The sequence below is a fragment of the Physcomitrium patens genome, chromosome 8 (genome assembly GCF_059467195.1).
Source record: "Physcomitrium patens ecotype Gransden chromosome 8, ASM5946719v1, whole genome shotgun sequence".
Classification (NCBI taxonomy): Eukaryota; Viridiplantae; Streptophyta; class Bryopsida; order Funariales; family Funariaceae; genus Physcomitrium; species Physcomitrium patens.
This window is the reverse complement of record NC_143417.1, coordinates 17,414,412-17,435,165: the sequence shown is the minus strand read 5'-3', so window position 1 is coordinate 17,435,165 and position 20,754 is coordinate 17,414,412. Positions and strand designations below refer to the sequence as shown.

The 20,754-nt window shown below is 41.9% G+C and overlaps 3 protein-coding genes and 1 long non-coding RNA gene across 15 annotated transcripts; 3 read left to right on the top strand and 1 right to left on the bottom strand.

The window, feature by feature from the left end:
- LOC112285497 (uncharacterized) lies at nt 1-3,678 on the top strand. 2 transcript variants are annotated; one of them, XM_024526376.3, is made up of 7 exons: nt 1-916; nt 1,523-1,681; nt 1,882-2,149; nt 2,293-2,456; nt 2,572-2,741; nt 2,865-2,955; nt 3,062-3,678. In XM_024526376.3, exons 1-7 carry the CDS (start codon nt 431-433, stop codon nt 3,182-3,184), a joined length of 1,461 nt encoding a protein of 486 aa, XP_024382144.1. In that variant the 5' UTR covers nt 1-430; the 3' UTR covers nt 3,185-3,678. The 2 variants fall into 2 exon arrangements, with proteins under 2 accessions (XP_024382144.1, XP_073391745.1); XM_073535644.2 differs by having other exon boundaries at nt 793-1,332; nt 1,534-1,681.
- On the top strand, nt 3,386-9,430 carry LOC112285494 (uncharacterized). Of its 5 annotated transcripts, none has more exons than XM_024526371.3 (14): nt 3,386-3,518; nt 3,813-4,153; nt 4,367-4,405; nt 4,701-4,882; nt 5,197-5,277; nt 5,422-5,529; nt 5,825-5,892; nt 6,157-6,367; nt 6,704-6,765; nt 7,082-7,412; nt 7,630-7,704; nt 7,908-8,038; nt 8,342-8,542; nt 9,292-9,430. In XM_024526371.3, exons 2-14 carry the CDS (start codon nt 3,994-3,996, stop codon nt 9,320-9,322), a joined length of 1,680 nt encoding a protein of 559 aa, XP_024382139.1. In that variant the 5' UTR covers nt 3,386-3,518; nt 3,813-3,993; the 3' UTR covers nt 9,323-9,430. The 5 variants fall into 5 exon arrangements, with proteins under 5 accessions (XP_024382139.1, XP_024382140.1, XP_090108868.1 ...); XM_024526372.3 differs by having other exon boundaries at nt 9,286-9,430; XM_090252742.1 differs by lacking the exon at nt 4,367-4,405.
- A 731-nt stretch (nt 9,431-10,161) lies between these two features.
- LOC112285495 (formamidopyrimidine-DNA glycosylase) lies at nt 10,162-14,928 on the bottom strand. 2 transcript variants are annotated; one of them, XM_024526375.3, is made up of 10 exons: nt 14,170-14,928; nt 13,762-13,813; nt 13,219-13,279; nt 12,662-12,730; nt 12,365-12,490; nt 12,000-12,050; nt 11,681-11,758; nt 11,321-11,420; nt 11,124-11,158; nt 10,162-10,999 (listed from the first exon to the last, which is right to left on the bottom strand). In XM_024526375.3, the coding sequence occupies exons 1-10, from the start codon at nt 14,396-14,398 to the stop codon at nt 10,280-10,282; spliced, it is 1,521 nt and encodes a 506-aa protein (XP_024382143.1). In that variant the 5' UTR covers nt 14,399-14,928; the 3' UTR covers nt 10,162-10,279. The 2 variants fall into 2 exon arrangements, with proteins under 2 accessions (XP_024382143.1, XP_090108870.1); XM_090252744.1 differs by having other exon boundaries at nt 13,939-14,856.
- Nucleotides 14,929-15,045: 117 nt separating this feature from the next.
- Nucleotides 15,046-19,074, top strand: LOC141045677 (uncharacterized). Of its 6 annotated transcripts, none has more exons than XR_016504613.1 (4): nt 15,046-15,306; nt 15,451-17,363; nt 17,572-18,446; nt 18,641-19,074. It is a non-coding gene; the product is annotated as an uncharacterized LOC141045677 (long non-coding RNA). The 6 variants fall into 6 exon arrangements; XR_012217986.2 differs by having other exon boundaries at nt 15,046-16,640; nt 16,988-17,363; XR_012217987.2 differs by having other exon boundaries at nt 15,046-17,132; nt 17,288-17,363.
- The last annotated feature ends 1,680 nt before the right edge of the window (nt 19,075-20,754 follow it).

Here is a 20,754-nt window from a genome sequence, read left to right as displayed (position 1 = left end):
GTAAAATCCTACACAGAACTGACCCCTCGTTCATCCAAGATCACAGCTTTACTTGATGCCGTTACACTACCGACTACCGACTCCGCCACTTTCGTGACCGCAGCAGAATCGACAAACACGAGCTACCGACTCTGAAGCGTCAGAATTGGGATAAAGTGCGGCTGATGGTGCGCAGATCCAAGAACCCAGTTCATCATATTCACGGTGACTACGGTTTATACTGGAATCTCATTTTTTCTTTGCACAGCAAATTTTGGTCTTGCTTGTTACGCCCAGGCCATTGCAGTGCAGCACAGCTGGATTGAGGAGACACGGTACGTTATGAGGCTGGGCGCAAAAGCTTCGTCGCACGATCATCTTGCCAGACTCAACTTCGCCAAGTTCTGAAATTGTGACGATCTAGAGGAGTTTGGGGAGGCGATTAACTAAGATGTTGACGGAAGGGTGCGAGGATGACACATACAAAACAGGTTCTGGGGATCGCAACTACATCGCGCCTGAACTCGGGGAGTTCAATCCTACGAAGCCTAAACCATGGAAGCCCAATGGTCCTGTGAAGATCTTGCAGCCGGATGGAGTGTGGGTGCATCCCCATGTGTATGGCAAGAAGAGAATTCTGCGGTTTCCGGTCCGACCGGAGGTTGGAACTGGACCAGATGGGAAGGAGGTGAAGTTTCGAGAGTTTGAGAAACCTTTCTATCGGTCGAATCATCTCAACCCTTTGCCACCTGAACAAACGCCGAGCGATTTTAAGACCAAGTACATTGACCCACTTGCTCCGGAACGCCCTGATGCTCGGGATTGGACTCAGCGGGATCCGCAGTACTCAGTCGTCCCCCAGAAGTGTTATAAGTGCAAGCCTGGGCCGCCGACACACAACAGGCTGCACAAAGCTGTTGCGTCGGGCGACAAAAAAGTATCCATCTCTCCGCTAAAATCGTAATAAAAAAAACCCCAGCATGACCTTGAATCTTTTCCGGAAGCGAGAGCTAGCTTTACTGATGAGTTTCTTCTTGACTGGTCAGAAATCCATAGAACTCTTGAATTCTAAACCTGGAGGTTACGAGGATCTTTGCACAATTCTAAAATCGACCATGGGCCTTAGCTGTAGCGAGAAGTGGCAGACTCGTTGGCAGTATTTTCCAAGTAGTTCTTTTTGTTATGCAATCAATGCAGAAGTGACCATTCGCTTCTCGAGATGCACTTGAGATGCTGGGGCGCAAATAGATCACACACGACCTTGGTAAGGTCAATGAAGAGTGAAGGAGGCAATCCGGAGTGCTCAAATTCATCTGCCTTTTCAGAGCTTAACCGCCAGCATGAGAAATGCAGGTTTGAAAGAGTGCTGATGTCTCACACACTATGCGGAAACTTGAACTAATGCCACTAGGGACTAACGAGGAATGTCAAGGTTAGTCAATAGCATCTCACTTGTGTAGGCTGGTGAGAGAACTCGCAGCTGGGGCTTTGACGAGATTTCGCGGTGTGTTCATTTATACCTTGACCACCAGAAACCGTGCAGCACTTTTGCAGGGTCATTGATCCAGAGGGTCATCTCCACAGGAAGAAAGGAGGAGGATGGATGTGCCGAAAATGGGCCCCGCGGGGTCAGCTGTGGCCCCGCGACGGCAAAGATTTGGTCCCCCGCCATCTCATCAATCACTCACCGAAGGAGTGGGAGGTTCTGGCTTCCCCAAACCCATGGCCTGAGTTTCATGGCCATCACTGAGCTCCTTTTGCAAGCAGCCTAGTATGTAGCCCTAAGTATGTGTCTGGTCAATCTCACGCTGGCTAGCAAGCTGAGTACTTACCCCTGAGACACTACGATGATTTGAATTTCTATGATGTAATGAAAAGGTAAGGGAATGGGTGCATGCTCAGGATCATGTCGCGGAGCAAGAACGCAAGGAAGCAGCGGAAGATGAAGCCTTCCAGAAGTTAATGACAGATGTTTTTGGTGTAATGAGGTGCGAGGGCGGCGGCGTGGTGGAGGAAGTAAACAGTATGATAGCGCGGGAGAAGAACGTCCATGCCGACAAGCAAGCGGCCATGTACAAATCGTGGGAGATGCACGTCTACCATAACATTCAGGACCAGATCGGCGAAAAACTCAGGAAACTTTCCCCCGATCAGATTTCGAGTAAACTTCGTAAGTTTAGCTAATTGTCATTTCATTCTCTGTTTCATCACTTTGGAGTGATACCTGACCTAATGCAAACTACTCAGTGCAGCAAATTAAAATTTACGTGGGTCAAAAAGCGTGTCTGAAATGTGCGTGTCTTGGCTCTGCAGGGTACGAGCAAGATCGGTATGCGAAGGCCGTTGGTAATCACAAAATATTTTGCGATATTATGAATGACGCATACAATCCCTTTGAGTTGTCGAAGTCGAAAGAAAATTATGTGCACTACAATGTCAAGAACCTCATCGACCCCATGAAGCATGACCTCGAGAAGGTGCTTCTTCTCTTATTCCAATTTTGCATTGGCTCTATTTCTAGAGAAATTGGATGTTGGGGTTATGTTATTCCCGTCCTCAAAGTTGAAGAATGTTTTTGTCTACATGGTGCAGGAGAAGAGGGAGAAAGTGTGCATGGGCGAGCCAGTGTTCCAGAAAGCGCAATGCAAGGAGACTCTCGATTTATGCCACTGGACTCATGACCAATTTAGGACTACGATGCACGGCCACATCAATGCTGATGACGAAGATGCAACGCGGAAACCGAGAGTGATGATTCCTGGGTAAACTTCCTCACTCCTATCTCCCAATCATTCTCAATCCACATTTCCAGCCCAATCTTCTGACTGAAGTGGGGAAAACGCTCACATTCTGAAGTTGCCGGCATTCAATTCAACATTGTGCAGAAAATGGTATTCCCGACCTGTATTCTGGAATGGAGACTGGAGATGGCTGAAAGAATACTGGAATGAATCATTCCCAACAGGAGGAAAAGCAGTAAGCACGCCTGCCCGAACCCTCACTTCTGATTCAATTTCAGCGTGCAAACTCACAGGAAACGTTCGAGTCCTACTACTGAACCCTTTACTCTCCATCCTTGCAGATGCCACCAAAACCACCAGATAATTGTGAAACTTTACCTCGCATTGAGAAGGATATGGTGTGGGACAGCCCGGTGAAGAGCCAACGGAAACTGCAGATTTCGGTAGAGAATCCCGGGTTCTAAGTGAATTTCTGATTTCCAGCAGGGTCACCATTTAGCTGAGTGTTGCAGCAATCTAAAAAGAGTACAGCCACATACTCCAAGCGATGTTGCTGCAGATTCCAGACAAGAGAGTCTACTACCCTGGAGGGTTCATGTATTAGGGTTCTGATTTTTGCACGATGCAGTTTTTCCGTCAGAACTGCGGTTTAGAAATTTCTCTAGCAATCAGAGATCGAGTAGGTGATTTGCTGACGTGAGAGTGAGGTATTTGAGTGCACAGATTAATGAGGACTTTCGATTTCTATGGGTACAATGCCCGTTTGCATGGTGTTCATTTCTGCGTAGTGGAATTCAGGTGAGATAATTGTACATTTGTCATGATCAATTCCCTCTGCTCGACGATATCTCTCCTTCCACCACTGCTAATTATTACGATAATGTTTCAGGGAGATTACATGTGATAATTTTTTTCATCTGCTTTCACATTAATGCAATGAAAATAAGAGTTGCTACCCGTTGCAAACACCACTAGAAAACCATGGAAAAAAAACCTTTCAAGCAGGTCTTTCTGTCGGAGTGGTATTACTATTCCAAATTTACCAGCCTGGAACTCGAATTTTATGAGCGATTTGAATTTTAACATGTACAGTTTTGAAACGCTTTCTATAGCCCTAAGCCCCACCAAGGACTTCAGCACCGAACTCGCAATTCTCGAACCCTTTCGGAAACGGAATCGACAATTTTCTCCTTGTAATCTACGTGACTCGGTGAATCACCCGCTGGATTGCGGTGATATAGCAATGCTGTGAGGAAAAGAGTGAGGGCGTACAATGGCGGGTTCAATGTGCCCCGCGACTGTTTTGAGCGGGCCATCCTGCGCCCGGGTCTCTTCTCCAAGCTGGAACGTTTTAAACAGGGCTTCCAAATGTTTCATTAGAGTTTCGAAGTTTGCGCCATTGTTTTGTGGGGCGTTGAAGACGAGAAAACGGGGTAATTTCGCGTCTATCTTCGATTTAACTGTCAAGATTTCACTGGTTTTATGTGTTGGGTGTTTCAAAGAAAATCCCACCTCGAAATTTCACATTTGCGGATTGGTATGCCTCTCTCTTTGCGGATTTGATGCTTAGTTGCGTAATCATTTGTTTTGTACTATTTTCACTGAGAATTTTGGGGTGTTTTATGGCTGTTGTTTTTCTTCAACAGGTTCTCCTGTTAATTTTACCGTCATTCCAGGCATTTCAGGCAATTTTTGTTCCCGAACTAGCTGTATAATGCTGCCGATGCCATATTTCATAGATATCGGAAATGTGCTTTGGAGATCATTATTTCAACGGGAAGCATTCTTTGAATGCTGTGTCCATGTAACTGCGCCATGTCTTTTTAACACAGTGCATAGCGCTCTAGCCTTCATTCAGAATTCTCTTAGTAGGAGATTGGTGAACACAGCTACATCGGCAAATTGCTGACCTAAATGTGTGGACCTTCTCAACTCAATTTAACGCAGACGCTTGCTGAAGTTGAGGGTTTGTATGTTCAGATCAAAGCACTATTTTCAGAGTGAGTGTCAAATCATCTCATATACGAGCGGAAGTCAAGAATGAGCCAGTGGATGTAGTGATTCTCACGAATGGGCCCGGTGAGGTGGCCACCTGGGTGAAGCCAGTGGTTGCAAGGTTGCGGCGGACAGCGGAGGACCATGCAATGGACATGCGCATCTCGGTATGTATAGTAAGTCCAAAGGAATGGGACTTGCCACTAAAATTTTCTATGGAGTAGTTGTTGTCAGGTTTAAATTTTTTATCCTCATTTGTCTGTATAATTAAACTCAGATAGTCTTCAGTTGAATGCTCCATATGTGGAATATAGAAGAAAAAAAAAACCCAGATCTTCTATACCCTCTCACTGTCGTGTATAACTCGCAAAGCTTGCGAGTATACATGTGACTGCACAATGTAGAAGAATCATGCGTGGAATTCTTACTAACATCAATCTAATTTCGTAGCAATTAATCAAACGTGTACGATGGTCTGTAGGTTCTCTTGGCACCCTGCCCTCATGCCTCTGGAAAAGAGCTCCAACTCCTTCAATCATTCGACGAGATTGATCGGTGCCAGGTAATGCAAAGTCGAAAATAAAATTGAAGCATTGTAGATTATTCTCATATGATCCAGGGTAATTTTATTGTTTGGCAACGCATGACGAGCACAGTGGTTTTGAAGACCCATGATTCTCTTGTCCTGAATTTGATGAAATTCTAGGGACCAGAAGAGTTTTACTCACTCCTACTGCTTGGTCGAACACGAAGTGGTTGGGATTGGCGTAGGCGGGGAGTGTGCATATTTCTAGGCGGCGACCAATTCAACACGGTATATGATTTTAATTATATGGTTTTTGCATCGATCTGTTTTAGTGAAAGTACAACAGAGTAGATATTGCGAGTCTGGTAATCAAATTTCAGTAAGAAGTAACAGTCTTTATGTGATCTAGGAGATATAATCAATGTAAGGCAATATCGCCTTAGGAGACGTGAGAAGGTTTTGTTCACAACTATTTTTCTCGTACTGGCGAATACGTCATTTTTAATGCTTATTTATTTTGCTGATGTTCTGCAATAGTGCTCCCTGAATCATACTAATTTTGCGGAGTTTGTCTTTGGAGCAGCTTATCCTGGGATGGAGGTTAGGTTACAAGACGGTAGTATACGCAGAAGACGCAGCACGATGGCCGGGGTACGTGCTGTTTCGTTCGTCACCCTCTCCCCTTCTTCTCTTACTCCTATTAATAGAAATTGGTGACGACGGAAAAGAAACTTGCTTCTCTTTGGGTCAACCTCATATTCAAGCATAGTCCTAACAACCGATAATATCAAACTGTCATCTGTATGCTTCAGCGAAATGGAATGGTTGCTGATAATATTCTGATCAATTTATTCTGTCTCGCATCATTCTTGTTCTCACTTTTGCAACATTATTCTGCTGTGGCCATGAGAGCAGCTTTGTAGATTTATACATGCTACGTTCCGAAGAGCTCGTGTTGGAAGTGCCGCAATGGGCTCGCAGCCGATGCCTGGTTGTTGGAGACCTTTTCGTAGATGCAGTGGGATGTTCACCTTCATCAATCTCCTGGAGTTTATCTGACAAACTGCAGTCTCGGGCGCAAGATAGGAATGTTGTCCCAATTGTTGGTCTTCTGCCGGGTTCCAAGGTAGCTCTTGCACGGCTGGTGTACTGTATAATCTCTGTTGGAGCAGAAACTTTTTAGCGTATGGCGTGTTTTTTAGCAGCATGCTCCTGTGAATATTGAAGGCTCCTATTAGTTGCTACTATGTTTTTGTTTGAACCAAGGAATTTTTTTCTGGTTTCATGATCTTCTGTACTCACATGCGAGGTGGCAATGACTTAAATGATGGCATAATCTAACCTGTCATTTTCAATTTAGGACCTGTCATTTTTTGAGGAGGGAATGAGTTCTGTTTCAAAGTGTATGATTCTTTACTGAAATTACATAAATCTGCATTAATACAGAATTTTCTGTTTACAGGATGCAAAATTGGCCATTGGCGTCCCCTATTTTATGGCGGTCGCAGATCATTTACATCAACTGTAAGCTCTTTTCCAACAAATTCCACTTGATTTCAACCACTATCCTTTGATATTACTCTGCTATTGTAATCATCATTCATTTTGGACCAAGGTTTTGGTTTAATGCCTTGTCTGGTTCGCTTAAGCCTGGTGTTTCATTTTTGTGATATACTCCTGGACCTTGATCTTTTGAACATGTCTTTGCAAAACACTAAGATAGTTAATTTACTCGTTATTATATACAATGGGCATGAAAGTATATATGAAATATGTAGTATTAGTAATATTACATATTGTGTGAGGATTCCCACTGATACGGGGTGGGTTGGCAGGATAGTTTGCAGGGCCAGGTGCGGTTTGTGCTACCTTTGGCTCCCACTGTTACCGTGACTGAGCTTGAACGCTTTGCCGATGCAGCTTCCAACCCCCTCATATCACGTTTTCACTGGTCTTCTGGTCACTTCGTTGGGAAGCAATCTGTGAAAGTAGAGAAAATCTCAAAATTGCGGCAAGAAGAACCTGAGGAAGGGTCAACTTGGAATTCATCGGAGTTACTCAAAGTTGAAGAACTGGGGCAGCTAGTGACGGAGGGAGGGGTGGTCATAGATATTCAGCAGCAATTCCCGCCATATTCTCTTTATCAAGGCTGCTCCGTCTGTCTTACAACAGTACTACTCTGTCTCCTTAGAAGCTCCAAGCTTCTTACTCTTTCATGATCTAGCTCATTCATGGTTGAGCTGGGTCTCGAATTTCCTCTTAGATGCTGGTACCAGCGAGCAACAACAGTTTAACTTGAGTTCGCGATGTTGATGTCAATTTTTCTAACACATTGTGCAAAATTACCAATGTGTAGGTAATAATCATTTCGTGTGTTTGAATGTGCAGGTGGGTACAAATACGGCAGAGCTAGGGACATTAGGTGTCCCCATGCTTGTGGTATTGCCGACTTATTTTCTTGAGGTATTCTTAACCACTATTGTCTAATAGCATACGAGTTACGCTCAAACTTTCGTATTGAAATGGGTTCTGTAGAATCGAAACATTTGGTTTGGATTTTCAATAGAAACACTCCTACTTTTCAGTGAAGTACAGATATGTCTACATAAATATGACAACATTGACGTCGTGTACTCTGTTGATGCTTAAATTCGAATTATGTGCAGACTTTCAGGGGAGCGACAGGAGGAATACTTGGCCTGCTATCAGCAATCCCCGGTCAGGCTGGTGCAGCGATGGCTCACTTTGTCAACCTTTTCATACTCAAAACAGCCGGGTTTATCTCGTGGCCCAACAGGTAATTCACCTGGCTGGACATTAATTATGACTCAGCAGGAATCTGAAGGCCCTATCTCGGATTTGATACGTGAACACTCCATCAGAGATGCTATACTTGTTTTTAAACCACTACCACCATTTCCTACTATGTTCTACCAAATTTGCTACTTTGGTACAGTTTCTTTCTGGAAAAATAATCGATCAATATATGACACGTGTTGGTCAACGTACATCCATTTCCTACAATCCTTGTCAGGGTACTAGGATGAGTAAATAACGCGGTTGTTACGAGTACATAAGGAAATTTGCGGATGTGTTGCAGGTGGGCTGGAGAGACAATTGTTCCAGAGCTTATTGGTGAGATCGATCCTCAGGAAGTAGCAGCTTTAGCTGCTGAATATCTTCAATCACCAGACCGACTCCAAGCAATGCACGAACGCCTTCTTGACCTCCAAATGCCGCGGTCTGTTTCCAAAGGAGGCGCAGCACATTCCATCGCAGTCGCTGTTCAGCAATTATTATAGTATGTAGCGTAGAACCTTCCTTCTTGCCTACCCAGTATTTGTGCAGATACATGAATGGCAAGTTTACTTGAGCGCTCTGCCTAAAGAATTACTGACATCAATGTTATTCAGGTCGACATCTTTTCTGCTTTGGAAGAAGTTGATGTGACTCATTGTTTATAATTCGGTCAGCAAAGCCACTTTTTATCCTAATTATTTTCAAGGATGCATCACAATTGTTTAATTCTGCTGAGCGGTCCTTGATGATCTAATGGAAGCGTTTTAATATGGAGTGTTTTTCTCTTGTTTGGATCAACTCGCATATCTGAGATGGATACAGCTGAAATATGTCAGGTTCTTTGTAGATAACGCTATACGTTCAAAACAACTCCAAGTTCTGTCTTGCTCTTGATTGGTAGAACTTGCACGACGTGGCAGAAACATTAATTGCTCTTGGTCTGGGCCTATCTTGTTCATAGCTAAATGATGATTAGAGTTATGTAGAACGGATAATAATTGTATCTAACATGAAAACTTCATAGGATTCACATCGTTTTAGGGTTGAAACCCCAATCGATGTGAACCGGAAAATAGTATCCTTACACGCGGCATTGGCTTTGAAGCTTGTCCCACTAATAACTCAGCCATCTGTTTGTACTCTTGATTGAGTATTGGGTCGGATAAGTTAGCTGTTGTAATAGTATGTAAGTGGATGATAACAGAACATGCAATGGTGGACAACACTGATATTGATGTTTTGCAGAAGCAGTTGCGTGCGAAGGCGAAGCGACAAGTCGTGAGCAAGCGCATGCCAACAGTCCAGTTTCGTCTTTGATGAAAACACTACTTGTGTATCGAACAGCTTTTCTGCTGTTTCATCGTTCTTATTAGAGAAAACTTACAGCCAATTAAGTTCAGGCGATTCCTGTTTCGCGTCGAGCCCTTGGGGCTACCTGCTGCTCCACTCCTTTGTGATAAAGTGTCGCCTTCGGTAACGTTGGCAATCACTGGCATATGACATTTGTCCACTGATCAATTCGTGCGGGTGGGTACTCTCAAGTTTACAGGAAGCAGTAATTATAGCTAAACCAGTGGCGCTTGCTGAATGAGTCATGATAAATCTTTCGATATTGTCTCAACTCTCCTTGCCATTCACATCGCCAATTAGCTGGTGCAACACGTTGCACAGCTGCTACAGTGGAGGATCGCGAAGAGAAATCGATGCAATATTTGATAACATCTTTAATGTATATTTTCTACGTTACGATACATGCTCAAGTTAAGGAAAGGCACATTTAACGTACATGTCTTTTATCTCCAGTCTTTGATTAGGAAATTGTTTGAGATTTACTACGTTAGGTGATCACCTAACGGCAGCGTAGCATGTAGTACATATCTAATAAACCGGTTCTGAGAACTTACTTAGTTATGTACATTTCTCAGGATAAATGAGTTCTGAGAATGTACTAAACAAATCTACATATTTTATTTAATCAACAAGAATTTAGAATTGGAGGCGCAGAGGGGTTGAAACAATCAGATAAACTTTCCACTGACATTAAACATCTAAAACTCTACGAATGTGTGAAATAACAAATGTCCACCACTCCACGGATGTGATACAACAAATACAACAAAATTGAGCTGGAAGAGTCAATGCACCGGTAAAATAGACATGTACACATCACCAGCAAAGAGCCACTTTGAAATGACAACCTAACTAGTCATAAGACAACTAAATCTAAAAGTGGAATTTGTCAGCTAGCAGACTTCGCTTTGGGTGGACGACCTCTCTTCTTCGGCGTCGGCGTAGTAGCGGCGGTTTCGGCGTCTCCTGAGCCATCCTCAGCTTCAGATTCAGCTTTGGCCTTGGGAGGACGACCTCGGCGCTTTGGTGTGGCACCACCTTCCTCCGTCTTACCCTTCTTCGCAACCTCCACCTCTTCTGCAGCTTCAGGCTTAGACTTTGGGGGCCTACCCCTCCGTTTAGGAGTAATAGGACTGGATAGATCCTTCTTCTCAGAATCATCCTCTTCGGAAGCCTTGCTAACCGATTCCTTGGAACCATCAGTCTTTGTCTTTGGAGGCCGGCCTCTTCGTTTGGGTTCACTAGGACTTTCCTTCCCGGTCTCTTCTCCTTCACTGGCAGCAGAGGAGGTTTTCAGCTTTGGAGGTCTGCCCCGCTTCTTCGAGCCAGGAGCCGCAGGACTTTCGGTTGCAGGGCTCTTCGCTGGGCTGTCATTTTTGTTTTTCGGAGGTCGACCCCTGCCACGTTTAGGTGTTTCGGTGACGCCTACTTTCTCTTCAGTTGCCTCTTCCTCGGTTGCATCGGCAGCCTCCTCCACATTCCCACCACCGGCAATAGGTTCTGCCACGCTGTCATCATGTGGTATCTCCTCTTCAACAGCTTGTCTCGTCCTGGCACCTTTCAACTCGGGTCCAGTATACTTCTGTACATTGGCAACGAATGCTGACGACTGAACCCATAGTGCAATTGTTAGTAGATGCAGATACTATCTCAAGCGCTTGTAGCAACAAACCATTTCAGCCAAGTAAACAGAAATTGCAGCCAAAAGGTAGTCTGGAATTAGAACCACTTACCCTTCCGCTAATGCTTATAGTCTCAATCTGGTTTCCTGTGGGAGAAATGGGGGGAAAATTTAAAAGATGCGTGAGTAAGCTTGCAGTGACCAACAAAAAAACTAGTAAAAATTCCAGGATACCCCGACAATTATTCGTTCCTGCCATAATTTTCAGATGCAAATCCAAAAACAACATAACTTGCTAAAAACACGTACCATCAATCATTCCAGGCTTCTTATCCCAACGATGGTGGTATAGCCAACTGCGTGGAAATTGCTCGCTATCTGCATCCACGGAAATCGCCTTTTCCAAAACCTAAAGAAAATTCACAAGCGCAAAACAGGGATAGATCCAGGCAATTAGTTTTGAACGAATCCACATAAAATCGGTAGCCTGGAACGCTTTTATCTTCCATGACAACAAAAATGTAGGAGGTTACATAACTGGAACTATAAAACTGGAGAGAACGCTGATCCACGTCTCCAGTATTAATTTCTTTTTTGAAACTTTTAGTATTACTGTTGAGTGAATATAGTAAACTAATTGGACAAAAATACGTTAACCCGAGCACATACCTCCCTTACGGATGCGTGTAATCTGGTGACTTCCTCCTCCTTTAACGAACTAGCAGACTGCTCAGGGTGAATTTTCGCCTGAAAGAATAAATCTTCGTTAATGTTAACTACAAAACTTCACCAGATTCACATCGCAAGACTACATGACGCAATAACTTTCATCACAACACTGCAAAATTGTCATATCTATGTGTAAACTTGACATGGCTCAGAGTGGTAATGCCCGAAGGTGTCAAGTATGAATTAAAGGAACCGGTATTGACAAGAGTTCAAATGGAATATATCCCACTCCAATGGAAATGAAAGGTCCAAGCCATACATGATATAATACTTCATCTCCCACCCAATTTCCTATGCCTGCTATGAAACTCTGCAATCACAAGCGCACACCCACGAATATTACTTCAATGCCGACCATGCCAAGAAATGTTCAACGCGTAACATACACATACTGTCAGTTTCTCAATAATTAATCCATACGTCCAAAGACAAGAATGTATAACCACGGAAAGGCCTACGAATTGAGAAGGCACGGACGCATCAGCGTTCGGTGACACGTCAGAACTCTTACATAGTTCGTATTAACGAAAAAAAAGATGAGTCGCATGGAAACAAGGCATATCATCTTCTGCAGAATCAGTGCCGACCACTATATAACGAAACATTCCAGCTGTTATCCTCTACCTGATCAAGAAGAAGAGCTTTGACGGATCCTTTCTTGGTCTTCATTGCTTCGATCAGCTGTTCCGCAGATGGAAGCTCAAGATAGGCATCGAATCCCAGTTCGGATATTGGGGGCACCTTCGAAGGCTAAGGATACAGGTGAAAAGATAAGTAGAGTACTTCTAAGCCCATTACTCTGCAAGATTCATTACATACTGGAGACGTGACAAACATAGAGTTACTTCATGCGCCGAGAGGTATGCAAGCTCGACTTCTACGGCTTTAAAAAAGTGAACGTAGGGGGTAAGGAATACGTACATCTTCAAGAAGGCGCACACGGGCAAAGCGACGTTTATCAGTAAATGCCAATTCTACTCCAGTGCTCAGCTGCATTCCACCAGGACATCTAGAATTGTCAAAGACTCGATAACTCTAACTACCTAACCGCTATAGAACTCGGGTGCTACTTGTGAGACGGGAAACCAGTTCTGAGAAAGTTAATATGAGGTAGACAGAGGTTAAAGGACACAATTTCCAGCACTTAGTACACTGATACGCGAACTATTGTGCGACATCATGAATGCGAGTAAACTTAACTCGACAGCCGACTAGTAGTCACTAAAAGGTCCCATTCAAAAAGGTTAGCACCGTCAGGAGAGAACAAGGATTGTTGAAGGTACGAATAGCAATAGCCTGCGCGGTTGGCATGCATCAAATCCACAAAAGGAGTGACGTAAACTGAAAAACACAGCCTTCAACTTCATTCCAAAATATCACATAGTTCGGTAGAACCTATGAACCACGCGGAAATGTATTGATTTATCTTAACTACTATTAGAAGATATTAGACGAGAAGAAAGGAGGCGAACACACACCACCAAGTGCACTTTTGAGTAAGTCGTCGGAAATGCTTCTTCTTCGTCGCCCACCTTTGAGCTGCAACATTCAATCGGAAGCTGTCATTGTACTGACCAGATATGATTAGCCCTTAAGTGGTTTGGAGACTCGTGGACCGGGGGATACACTAAAGACATCTTGAAACTTGTTGACACGTATTTAACGTATTTTCCCATGGTGTAAAGGGTAAACAAATGAGTTTCGTGTCTCATAAAAGTCCAGTTGACGAAGGACAAATCTAAGGTTAGCAGGGTCTAAAGAGAATCAAAAGCCTCTCGAGAGAACTGAAATCCTAAATCAGGTTGGCCACCTGCATGTCACAGTGCGTATAGATAAAAAGTGCTTAAAAAAATGTCCGTGCTACATTTGTGTTCTATTCATTTCTTCAATATCTATTTTCTTTTATTTTCCTTTTTCAGCCCAGGGAAGGTATGATGAACATAAAATCTGCGCCTCAACATCAAACCCACATACTTCTGAACTTACTTAAGAGGTTACTAGAAGCAAAATTATACATTTACCTCCTGTACTGTGGACCCTTAACGCCCTTGATAATGACCGCGCCGCTCATGCCTGCATGGTCAAGTGCATCAGAAAATTTCGAAAGACAAGGGTCTCCAAGATTAAGACGACAACAGGTGACTTCTCAGACTCACGCACATTGCACCCCGACCGTTGGAAGAGAGTTCCTCATTTACCAGATCACACCAATCGTTGACGTCAATAACAGACTGTACAAGGCACTCACGCTAGTGTCCCTTCTACAAGCACACACATACTGCGAGTAGTAGGCCATGTGAACACACGTTGACGTCTATACCACTTTCCAAAGGTCGTCAGTAGTGCCGTTCAGAACGTCATCAAGAACGAGAGCATCAAAAATAGAAGAGCAAAAAGGTCATCCAAAACAAGGCTTAGAAGAAACACACCGAACTGGAAGGAGGGCCACGGGGGAGAATCGAGTTTCAGCCACAGGTGCTTGCCCTTCCGGTGGGTGCTTAAAATCTTTTTTCCTGTCAGGCTTTCCTGGAGCGCGGCCGGTGTCACTCCATCGATAACTTTGGTGTCGTTGTCCACAACGGCCTTCACAATCGTAGCCCCAAGACAGTGGCTATCCAGCAGCCTTTTGGCTGCCTCCACCTCCGGCAGCTCTGGCATCTTGAACCACTCTAAAAAAATTCCTCAGAATAATCTCAGCGCTTCCCCTCCCTGGTTATCCCTCTACGCCTCCCCACTGTTCACGAAACCCCAAAAAATACCCCACCCAACGGCTTCAGAAAGACTACTCCACGAGGATCCCTATACCCCTTCGAATACACTAGTTCCTCCCCGCTATCCAGCGACGACAGCTCCGTCTTCACAGCGCCGCAACCCACCGCGAAATTCTCCAACAAAAATTCCGCAACCCCCTTCTTGGAAAACAATTTTACATATCTACTACTCCACTCCCAAGGCGAGAACTAGTACCTCCTAGAGAGAATGCATCAACCCTTTAGCGGCGATTCCGGGTTCCGAAAGCGCTCGGCTAGCACGGCGGCGTGCCAGCGCCTTCCCGGGCAAACCAAGGCTAATAATCAACGATGGCGCCCGCCACCAAAGTTCAAAATGCTCGAAGAAGAAGGGGCAGGTTGGCAAGGTAGTCCCCCTTGAGTAGGTAGGTGGGGGGGGGGGGTGAGGAAACGGAGGAAGAGGTTTACTGTGGCTTTGCCCATTTACAGCACTTGCCCCACTTTCCCCCCCAGACGCTCCCCGCGTCCTGCCCAGGCTTCAGAATCATTACAACGCCTTCCGTGTGTCGGAGACGTGGAAAGCGGACGATGGGTCGATTCCCGCTCTCCCCATCTTCAGTAATGGAAACCTAAAATGCGCCGTGCCACAGTGCAGATTTTGGAACTCCCGCCTCACGCCTTTCCCTCCCTCGCGTGCCCGTGCGAGTCCTGCGTAAGCCTCAGCATCATTACTGAGCCTCACCACTCTCTTCCCACCCGATCATGACACGTCGAGGCTGTGCTCGTACCATGGCCTCTTCCTCACCGACGATCGCAGCAAGCAAACCTTTCAAGCAAGTGGGTTTTCCTTCTCAGTCCTGACACTGACAAACTGCACTTGCCCTTCGATTCTTGGCTCATTTACTGGTTCGTTACGCGCAGTGGGAGGCTGCATTGATGTTCATGTGCCGTTGTTACGTTTTTGCGGCGTGTGGATTTCAGGGCCTGTTTTGGAACACGGCGATGCGGAGGGATGTGTGAGGAGGGCTTTCGTGGATTAGGACTCGGCCTAGCTGATGCTTGGCTTGTGACAAATTGGATGATCAGTTTACGTTCAGATTGTGCGAGTAGGAATTGACGTTTTGGTAGTGCTCAATTGGTGATGAGTTGATCTCGGATTGTGGGATTGTTGGAATTGAAGAGATCGTGCCCTGACTAGGTGGTGCATTGGTTTAGAATCTAGAAGGCTGATTGAAATGCTTCTGTTGTCTTTGCAAGTATCATGCTGGGTTTCGTTGCATAAATTTGTTGCACCTTATGATCCCAACTGGTACTGCGTATGATATTTGGTCATGTTGCTACGTTCTTAGACTGTCGGCCAGTGAGTCGTTCCCGCGTTTTGTTCAAAATCGTTAACAGTGAACACCTTGTACGTGGAGGACTCTTCTCTTACTGAAATTTCATTTTATCCTTTTTATGTGAAATCTCATAAGTTGGCAACCAGCCTGGAGAGCTAAAATCACAATTTCTGGTATTCAGTGCAAAGTATTATTGCATCGATTAGTGGTCGCCTGTGTTTGATAGAACTGTCTTCTGGGTAATTCATCTGATGGCCGTTTATCTGATGGATCCATATTAAAGCATTCACAGGATTTATTCATGTAAACGATCTAATGGATTTTTGGGATACGTGATCTCAGCGAAACAGATCTCAGTATTCAGATGGTGGAGCTTACATTACCGAAGCGTGGGCAAATACGAAAACTCAAAAATAAAAATAAAAACAAAAAAGATTAAAAAAAAGAAAAGAAAAAAAAAAGTACATGATGGATATCTTGGCAGCAAACAGGAAAGTTTCGTTTGAAGGAGGTTGGAAACAGCAATTCTGTTTTGCCAGCTAGACACAATTCGAAACCCTCATGTCATAGTTGAACTTGATTCAATGAAGAAGCAGAACGACCAATTACTTTTGCCTGTTATCTCTCACGTATCTGAGCTTGAAGCAGGTGTTCGTACTCCTCCTCACACCTTGGGAAATTTTCAAGTACCTTGTATTTATTAATGATTCTGGATTGTGTCTCAATGTATCACAATCAAGTTGCGGAATTTATGAGTATCTTTTCTGTAAGGGTTCGGTTGAAGCCCATTCGCAATGACTTCTGTCGTCTCTCTCGAAATTCACGTTAGTGCAGGTATTAACCAATGCTGGCATTTCCCGTTGGAAGCCTCACCACACCAAAAAAAACTTGTGTTGAACAACATCCACCAATCTTGAAGACATTGAAATTGTTCCAGTAATGCATAGTAGTGGTGTTTTCCCAATTATATTCGTTAGTTTTGTCGATATTGTGTTTCTCCACTTGACCACATCTCGTGTGGTGAGTATATCTCCTGTGGCGAGTATATCGTGTGGTGAGGTAATTTGCGCACATCACACACGACTGTGGTTGCTCTTCATGTAGACAAGCAAGGATCAGTACCGTTTGTTCTCTCCCACCTCTCGTTTGTGTACTGCATTTTGATATACTCGGGAACCCAGGTCGAAGTCATGGAAATAAAGGTATGGGCACTTCGAGGAGCTATTGATTTGATCACACCTGAAGAGTACTCAATAGCACTGAAGACCCGCAATCACCAATTAGGGCTATGGGGGAGGTGCAAAACTATTTAGGAAGAACCGTGGGGTATGATTTAATGATCCAGTAAAGCTCTTCACTACAGCTTCCCCACCTTGCATTCAAGTAATGCAACAGATTTTGATTTCAAGTAATGCAACACATGTGTCATTTCTGTCAAGTTTGTTTCGCACCATTTGTACGACTACTGTCTGATTGTACAGATTCATTTTGGAGCAGTAAGTTATGTGAGCAGCTTGAGGATTGAAGATTGAAATGATTGTCCTTTTAACTTGTCTGGTATGTTTGTTTGGTCTGATATTGCTTCCTACATCCTTGTGCTACCTTGTGCTTGTCTGCACTGTGCCAAAAGTAAGAGGTCTTAACTGCTATCCTAACTCTTTAGTGTGCTCGTTCATATCTGTTGACATGACTTAGTGCATTCGCTTGTTTTAAGTAGTGCACATAATTTCTTACTGAAAACTCTACACCTGGTTTTTGCGTTCAGAGCTGCTGTTAATTTCACACAAAGGAGTTGTGGGGACATCTTGTATTAGGCACTCTTCGTAGGTGCCAGACAACGTGCGGAGCAAAACCCTACTCAGGTGGGAAGGTAATATGTACAAGGTAGCCTAAACTGCAATTCAAAATAGTGAATTTGAAGAGAAGAGGATCCTTCTTGGGAGAGACTATCATGACATAACTCACAGTTGACTGTGTATCAGAAGTGGAATTGGGATTGAGATCCTCCCTTTCAGCTTCTTGAATCCCAAGAGACTATTCTCAAAATGCTTCAGCCAACTTCAGTTAGTCTCACAGTTGATGACCTCTTGCAGACAATTCTGATACTAGTTCCTATGCGCTTGCCCCAACAAGATACTCACAGGACATTGGACTCCAAGACACCAAAAGTCTCATGATTTTGGTTCAGACTTGAAATATGCAACGGTTTGATAATACCATGTTCTTCGTAACATATATCTATAGGATTTTACTTACACCAAGCTTTCCAAATTTCTAAAATCTCAATAGGGCTAGCTTGCATTGACCACAGGGTGTAACGATGGGCAATTCAATTGCGTTCTCCTTCATGCCCACGAAGCACTTGACAATCCAAGAGTGAAGACAAGGGAGGTTTAAAATATGTGAATCATGACCCCAGGGTTGTTATTCTCCCAAGCTTAGCAAATCCAAGTTGATTATGCAGCCACATAGCCGAAGTGTCCTGAGACCAATCCCCCACTTCAATGACCCCTTTCTGAGGAGAGCTTTGCTAGAGCTGCTTGAACTCACGCATCTCTGCAGTCAGTTGGGATGAAATGCACATGTTCACAGCAAAATCAGCGCCAGCCATGGTGGGTCATGGCATTGCTGGTGTATAAAGTGAGCACTTCCTGTACCCACTGTCTCCATAAGCTTCAAATAGAAACCTTGATGTCATGCTTCATGCCACACTTCTCACCTTTGCCCACCCTTCTCATACTGTCAATGGCTTTCGAACTTCTTCCCATTCTTGTTGTACTCACCAACATGGCATTCTTGACAGCAGCTAACAGTAAAATCTTGATGGGCTGCAGGAGGAAAAGCAGAAGATTCAATGGTGTCACATTCCGACACCAGTGGCTCAATTTTCATCATCTGTGATTTTTGATACGTCAATGTATGTTTGATGAATTCAAAGATTTGTTGCAAAGTGTGTGAATTGAGAGCATATTGAAATTCTTCTGTAACCATCAGAGTGTGGCTACCAGTGACACTTAGTTTTGGTTAATGAAATCTGTGTTGTGGAATTGTTTAGTTACGAGTTTTTGCCCTGAGTATGATGCAGACAAATTTCAATGTGCTCTTAATTTTTTGTGAGTCATGTTTATGATTGAATTGTATAGAAGGTTTCGTTTAACTTTTTTTAGGTAATACTTTTGGGTCGATAATGTGTAGCTAATGACATATAGTTCTCTCATATAACGCTTACATAATTATAACTTAATTTAATCTCTTTTTAAAACTACAACTCTATGTTTTAAGCACTTAGAATGTTAGATATATTGTAATGTTACAATGGAATACTTGATTTGTTTAAATGTTATTTTTTCTTTCTTGTATAAAAATTACTCTATTCTTGTTTAAATTGACTCAAATAGGTTAGATTGGTGAATTTAGTTTTCTTGATTAATCAAATTTCTCTTGGATATGTGTATAAGTATCAAATACATCTTAATTAAGTGACATATGCATTTGTTTCATCTTGGTCTAATGTACACTTTTATAACATAATAGAATGAACAACTTTTAAGACCATTAAAATATGATTATTTAACATATTATAAACCTTAATATGGTGTATCTTCTTACAAAAGTTATTAATTTTTTCACAATAATTATAAAACAAATGACTTGATTTGCTACAATTAGACCAATTAAGTGGTCCATCTTATAAATTTAATACTGTATTATTATAAAGCTAAATTTTATTTATTTTTTTGTTTATTTAAATTTTACAAAAAAAATCATATTATTAATTTTATAATTCTAATCTTTAATGCAAAAATTAAATATTTAAATGATAGCAATGGGTTTTTTTTACTAAGGTAAATAAAATGATTTTATATGTTTTTACAACATCTATAAATGAAAGACTATCTATAAACATTTTCATCTTTTTAATATGTTATATGAGGTTATTTGATCTTTATGTATCTATTGTATAAAATATATATGTCAAAAAATAAATGGTGGCTAAATTTTTGATCTTATAAATGCTATATATATATATATATATATATACATATATATATATTTTAAATAAACATCTCATAAGATCTAATTTGTGCAATTTAAAAATCAACTAAGTGAGTATTAAAAAAAATTAAAAGACCATTTTTATTGCAATAATTTTGTATCAACATCACTTACATAATTCTTTTTTATTTCTTCTATAATGTCCAAAAATATATATATATATATATATATATATATAAATATATTTATTATAAATTTTTTATTAAAATATTCTATATTTATTTTTTAATATAAACTTTATTGCATTCCATAAGATTTATCTTATTTAATTAATAAAAACACCAAATATACTTTGTCTAATATATATACAAAACTTTATCTTATGATATGAATCAAGAATCACTTATGTAAGCACCATAAATTTCCTCTTAATTCAATCATCATGTTATTGTCAAGAATTTAAATCTCATAATAGTCTTTAGTAATATATGTTAATTTAAAACTAAATATAATATTTTTAAACTGTAGAACTTGATCCTAAAAGTTAAATGAATTAGAAATAACTATCTATAGAAAAAATCATTAACATATATGTTTAATAACAAGAAGTAAACTTTTGAATAAAGTCATGAAGTTAAAGTAGATAGACTTATTATTTCTATCAAAGTTCAAGAGTAAATGTTATTTTTATTTTTATTTTATTAAAAATACAAAATATTTAAAAATATCTAATTATAAAAAATCAATTTTTTTTAATAGTTGTTGTACTAGTTCAACTTTTCTAATCAGAAATAGCATTGAAGACAATCTTATTACTTAACATTGTTGAAAATTGTTTTTTTGAAGAACAAAGAACAAATAATTTTTTTCCTTCAATGTAGAAATAAGTTTACATACACTTCTGATTTTAATTACTTATAAGCAAAGAGAAAATTAAGTTTGGATTAAAATT

Excerpts from the sequence above, each read along its gene's own strand:
- LOC112285494 (XM_024526371.3), top strand. The coding sequence starts at position 3,994 with ATGGCGGGTTCAATGTGCCCCGCGACTGTTTTGAGCGGGCCATCCTGC. Across the intron at positions 6,766-7,081 it reads GCAGATCATTTACATCAACT|TTTGCAGGGCCAGGTGCGGT; the intron begins GTAAGCTCTTTT and ends TTGGCAGGATAG. Across the intron at positions 7,705-7,907 it reads TGCCGACTTATTTTCTTGAG|ACTTTCAGGGGAGCGACAGG; the intron begins GTATTCTTAACC and ends AATTATGTGCAG.
- LOC112285495 (XM_024526375.3), bottom strand. The coding sequence starts at position 14,398 with ATGCCAGAGCTGCCGGAGGTGGAGGCAGCCAAAAGGCTGCTGGATAGC. Across the intron at positions 13,814-14,169 it reads GTGGCCCTCCTTCCAGTTCG|GCATGAGCGGCGCGGTCATT; the intron begins GTGTGTTTCTTC and ends TTGACCATGCAG. Across the intron at positions 12,731-13,218 it reads ACTCAAAAGTGCACTTGGTG|CTGAGCACTGGAGTAGAATT; the intron begins GTGTGTGTTCGC and ends GGTGGAATGCAG.
- LOC112285497 (XM_024526376.3), top strand. The coding sequence starts at position 431 with ATGTTGACGGAAGGGTGCGAGGATGACACATACAAAACAGGTTCTGGG. Across the intron at positions 917-1,522 it reads TTGCGTCGGGCGACAAAAAA|CACTTTTGCAGGGTCATTGA; the intron begins GTATCCATCTCT and ends GAAACCGTGCAG. Across the intron at positions 2,457-2,571 it reads TGAAGCATGACCTCGAGAAG|GAGAAGAGGGAGAAAGTGTG; the intron begins GTGCTTCTTCTC and ends TACATGGTGCAG.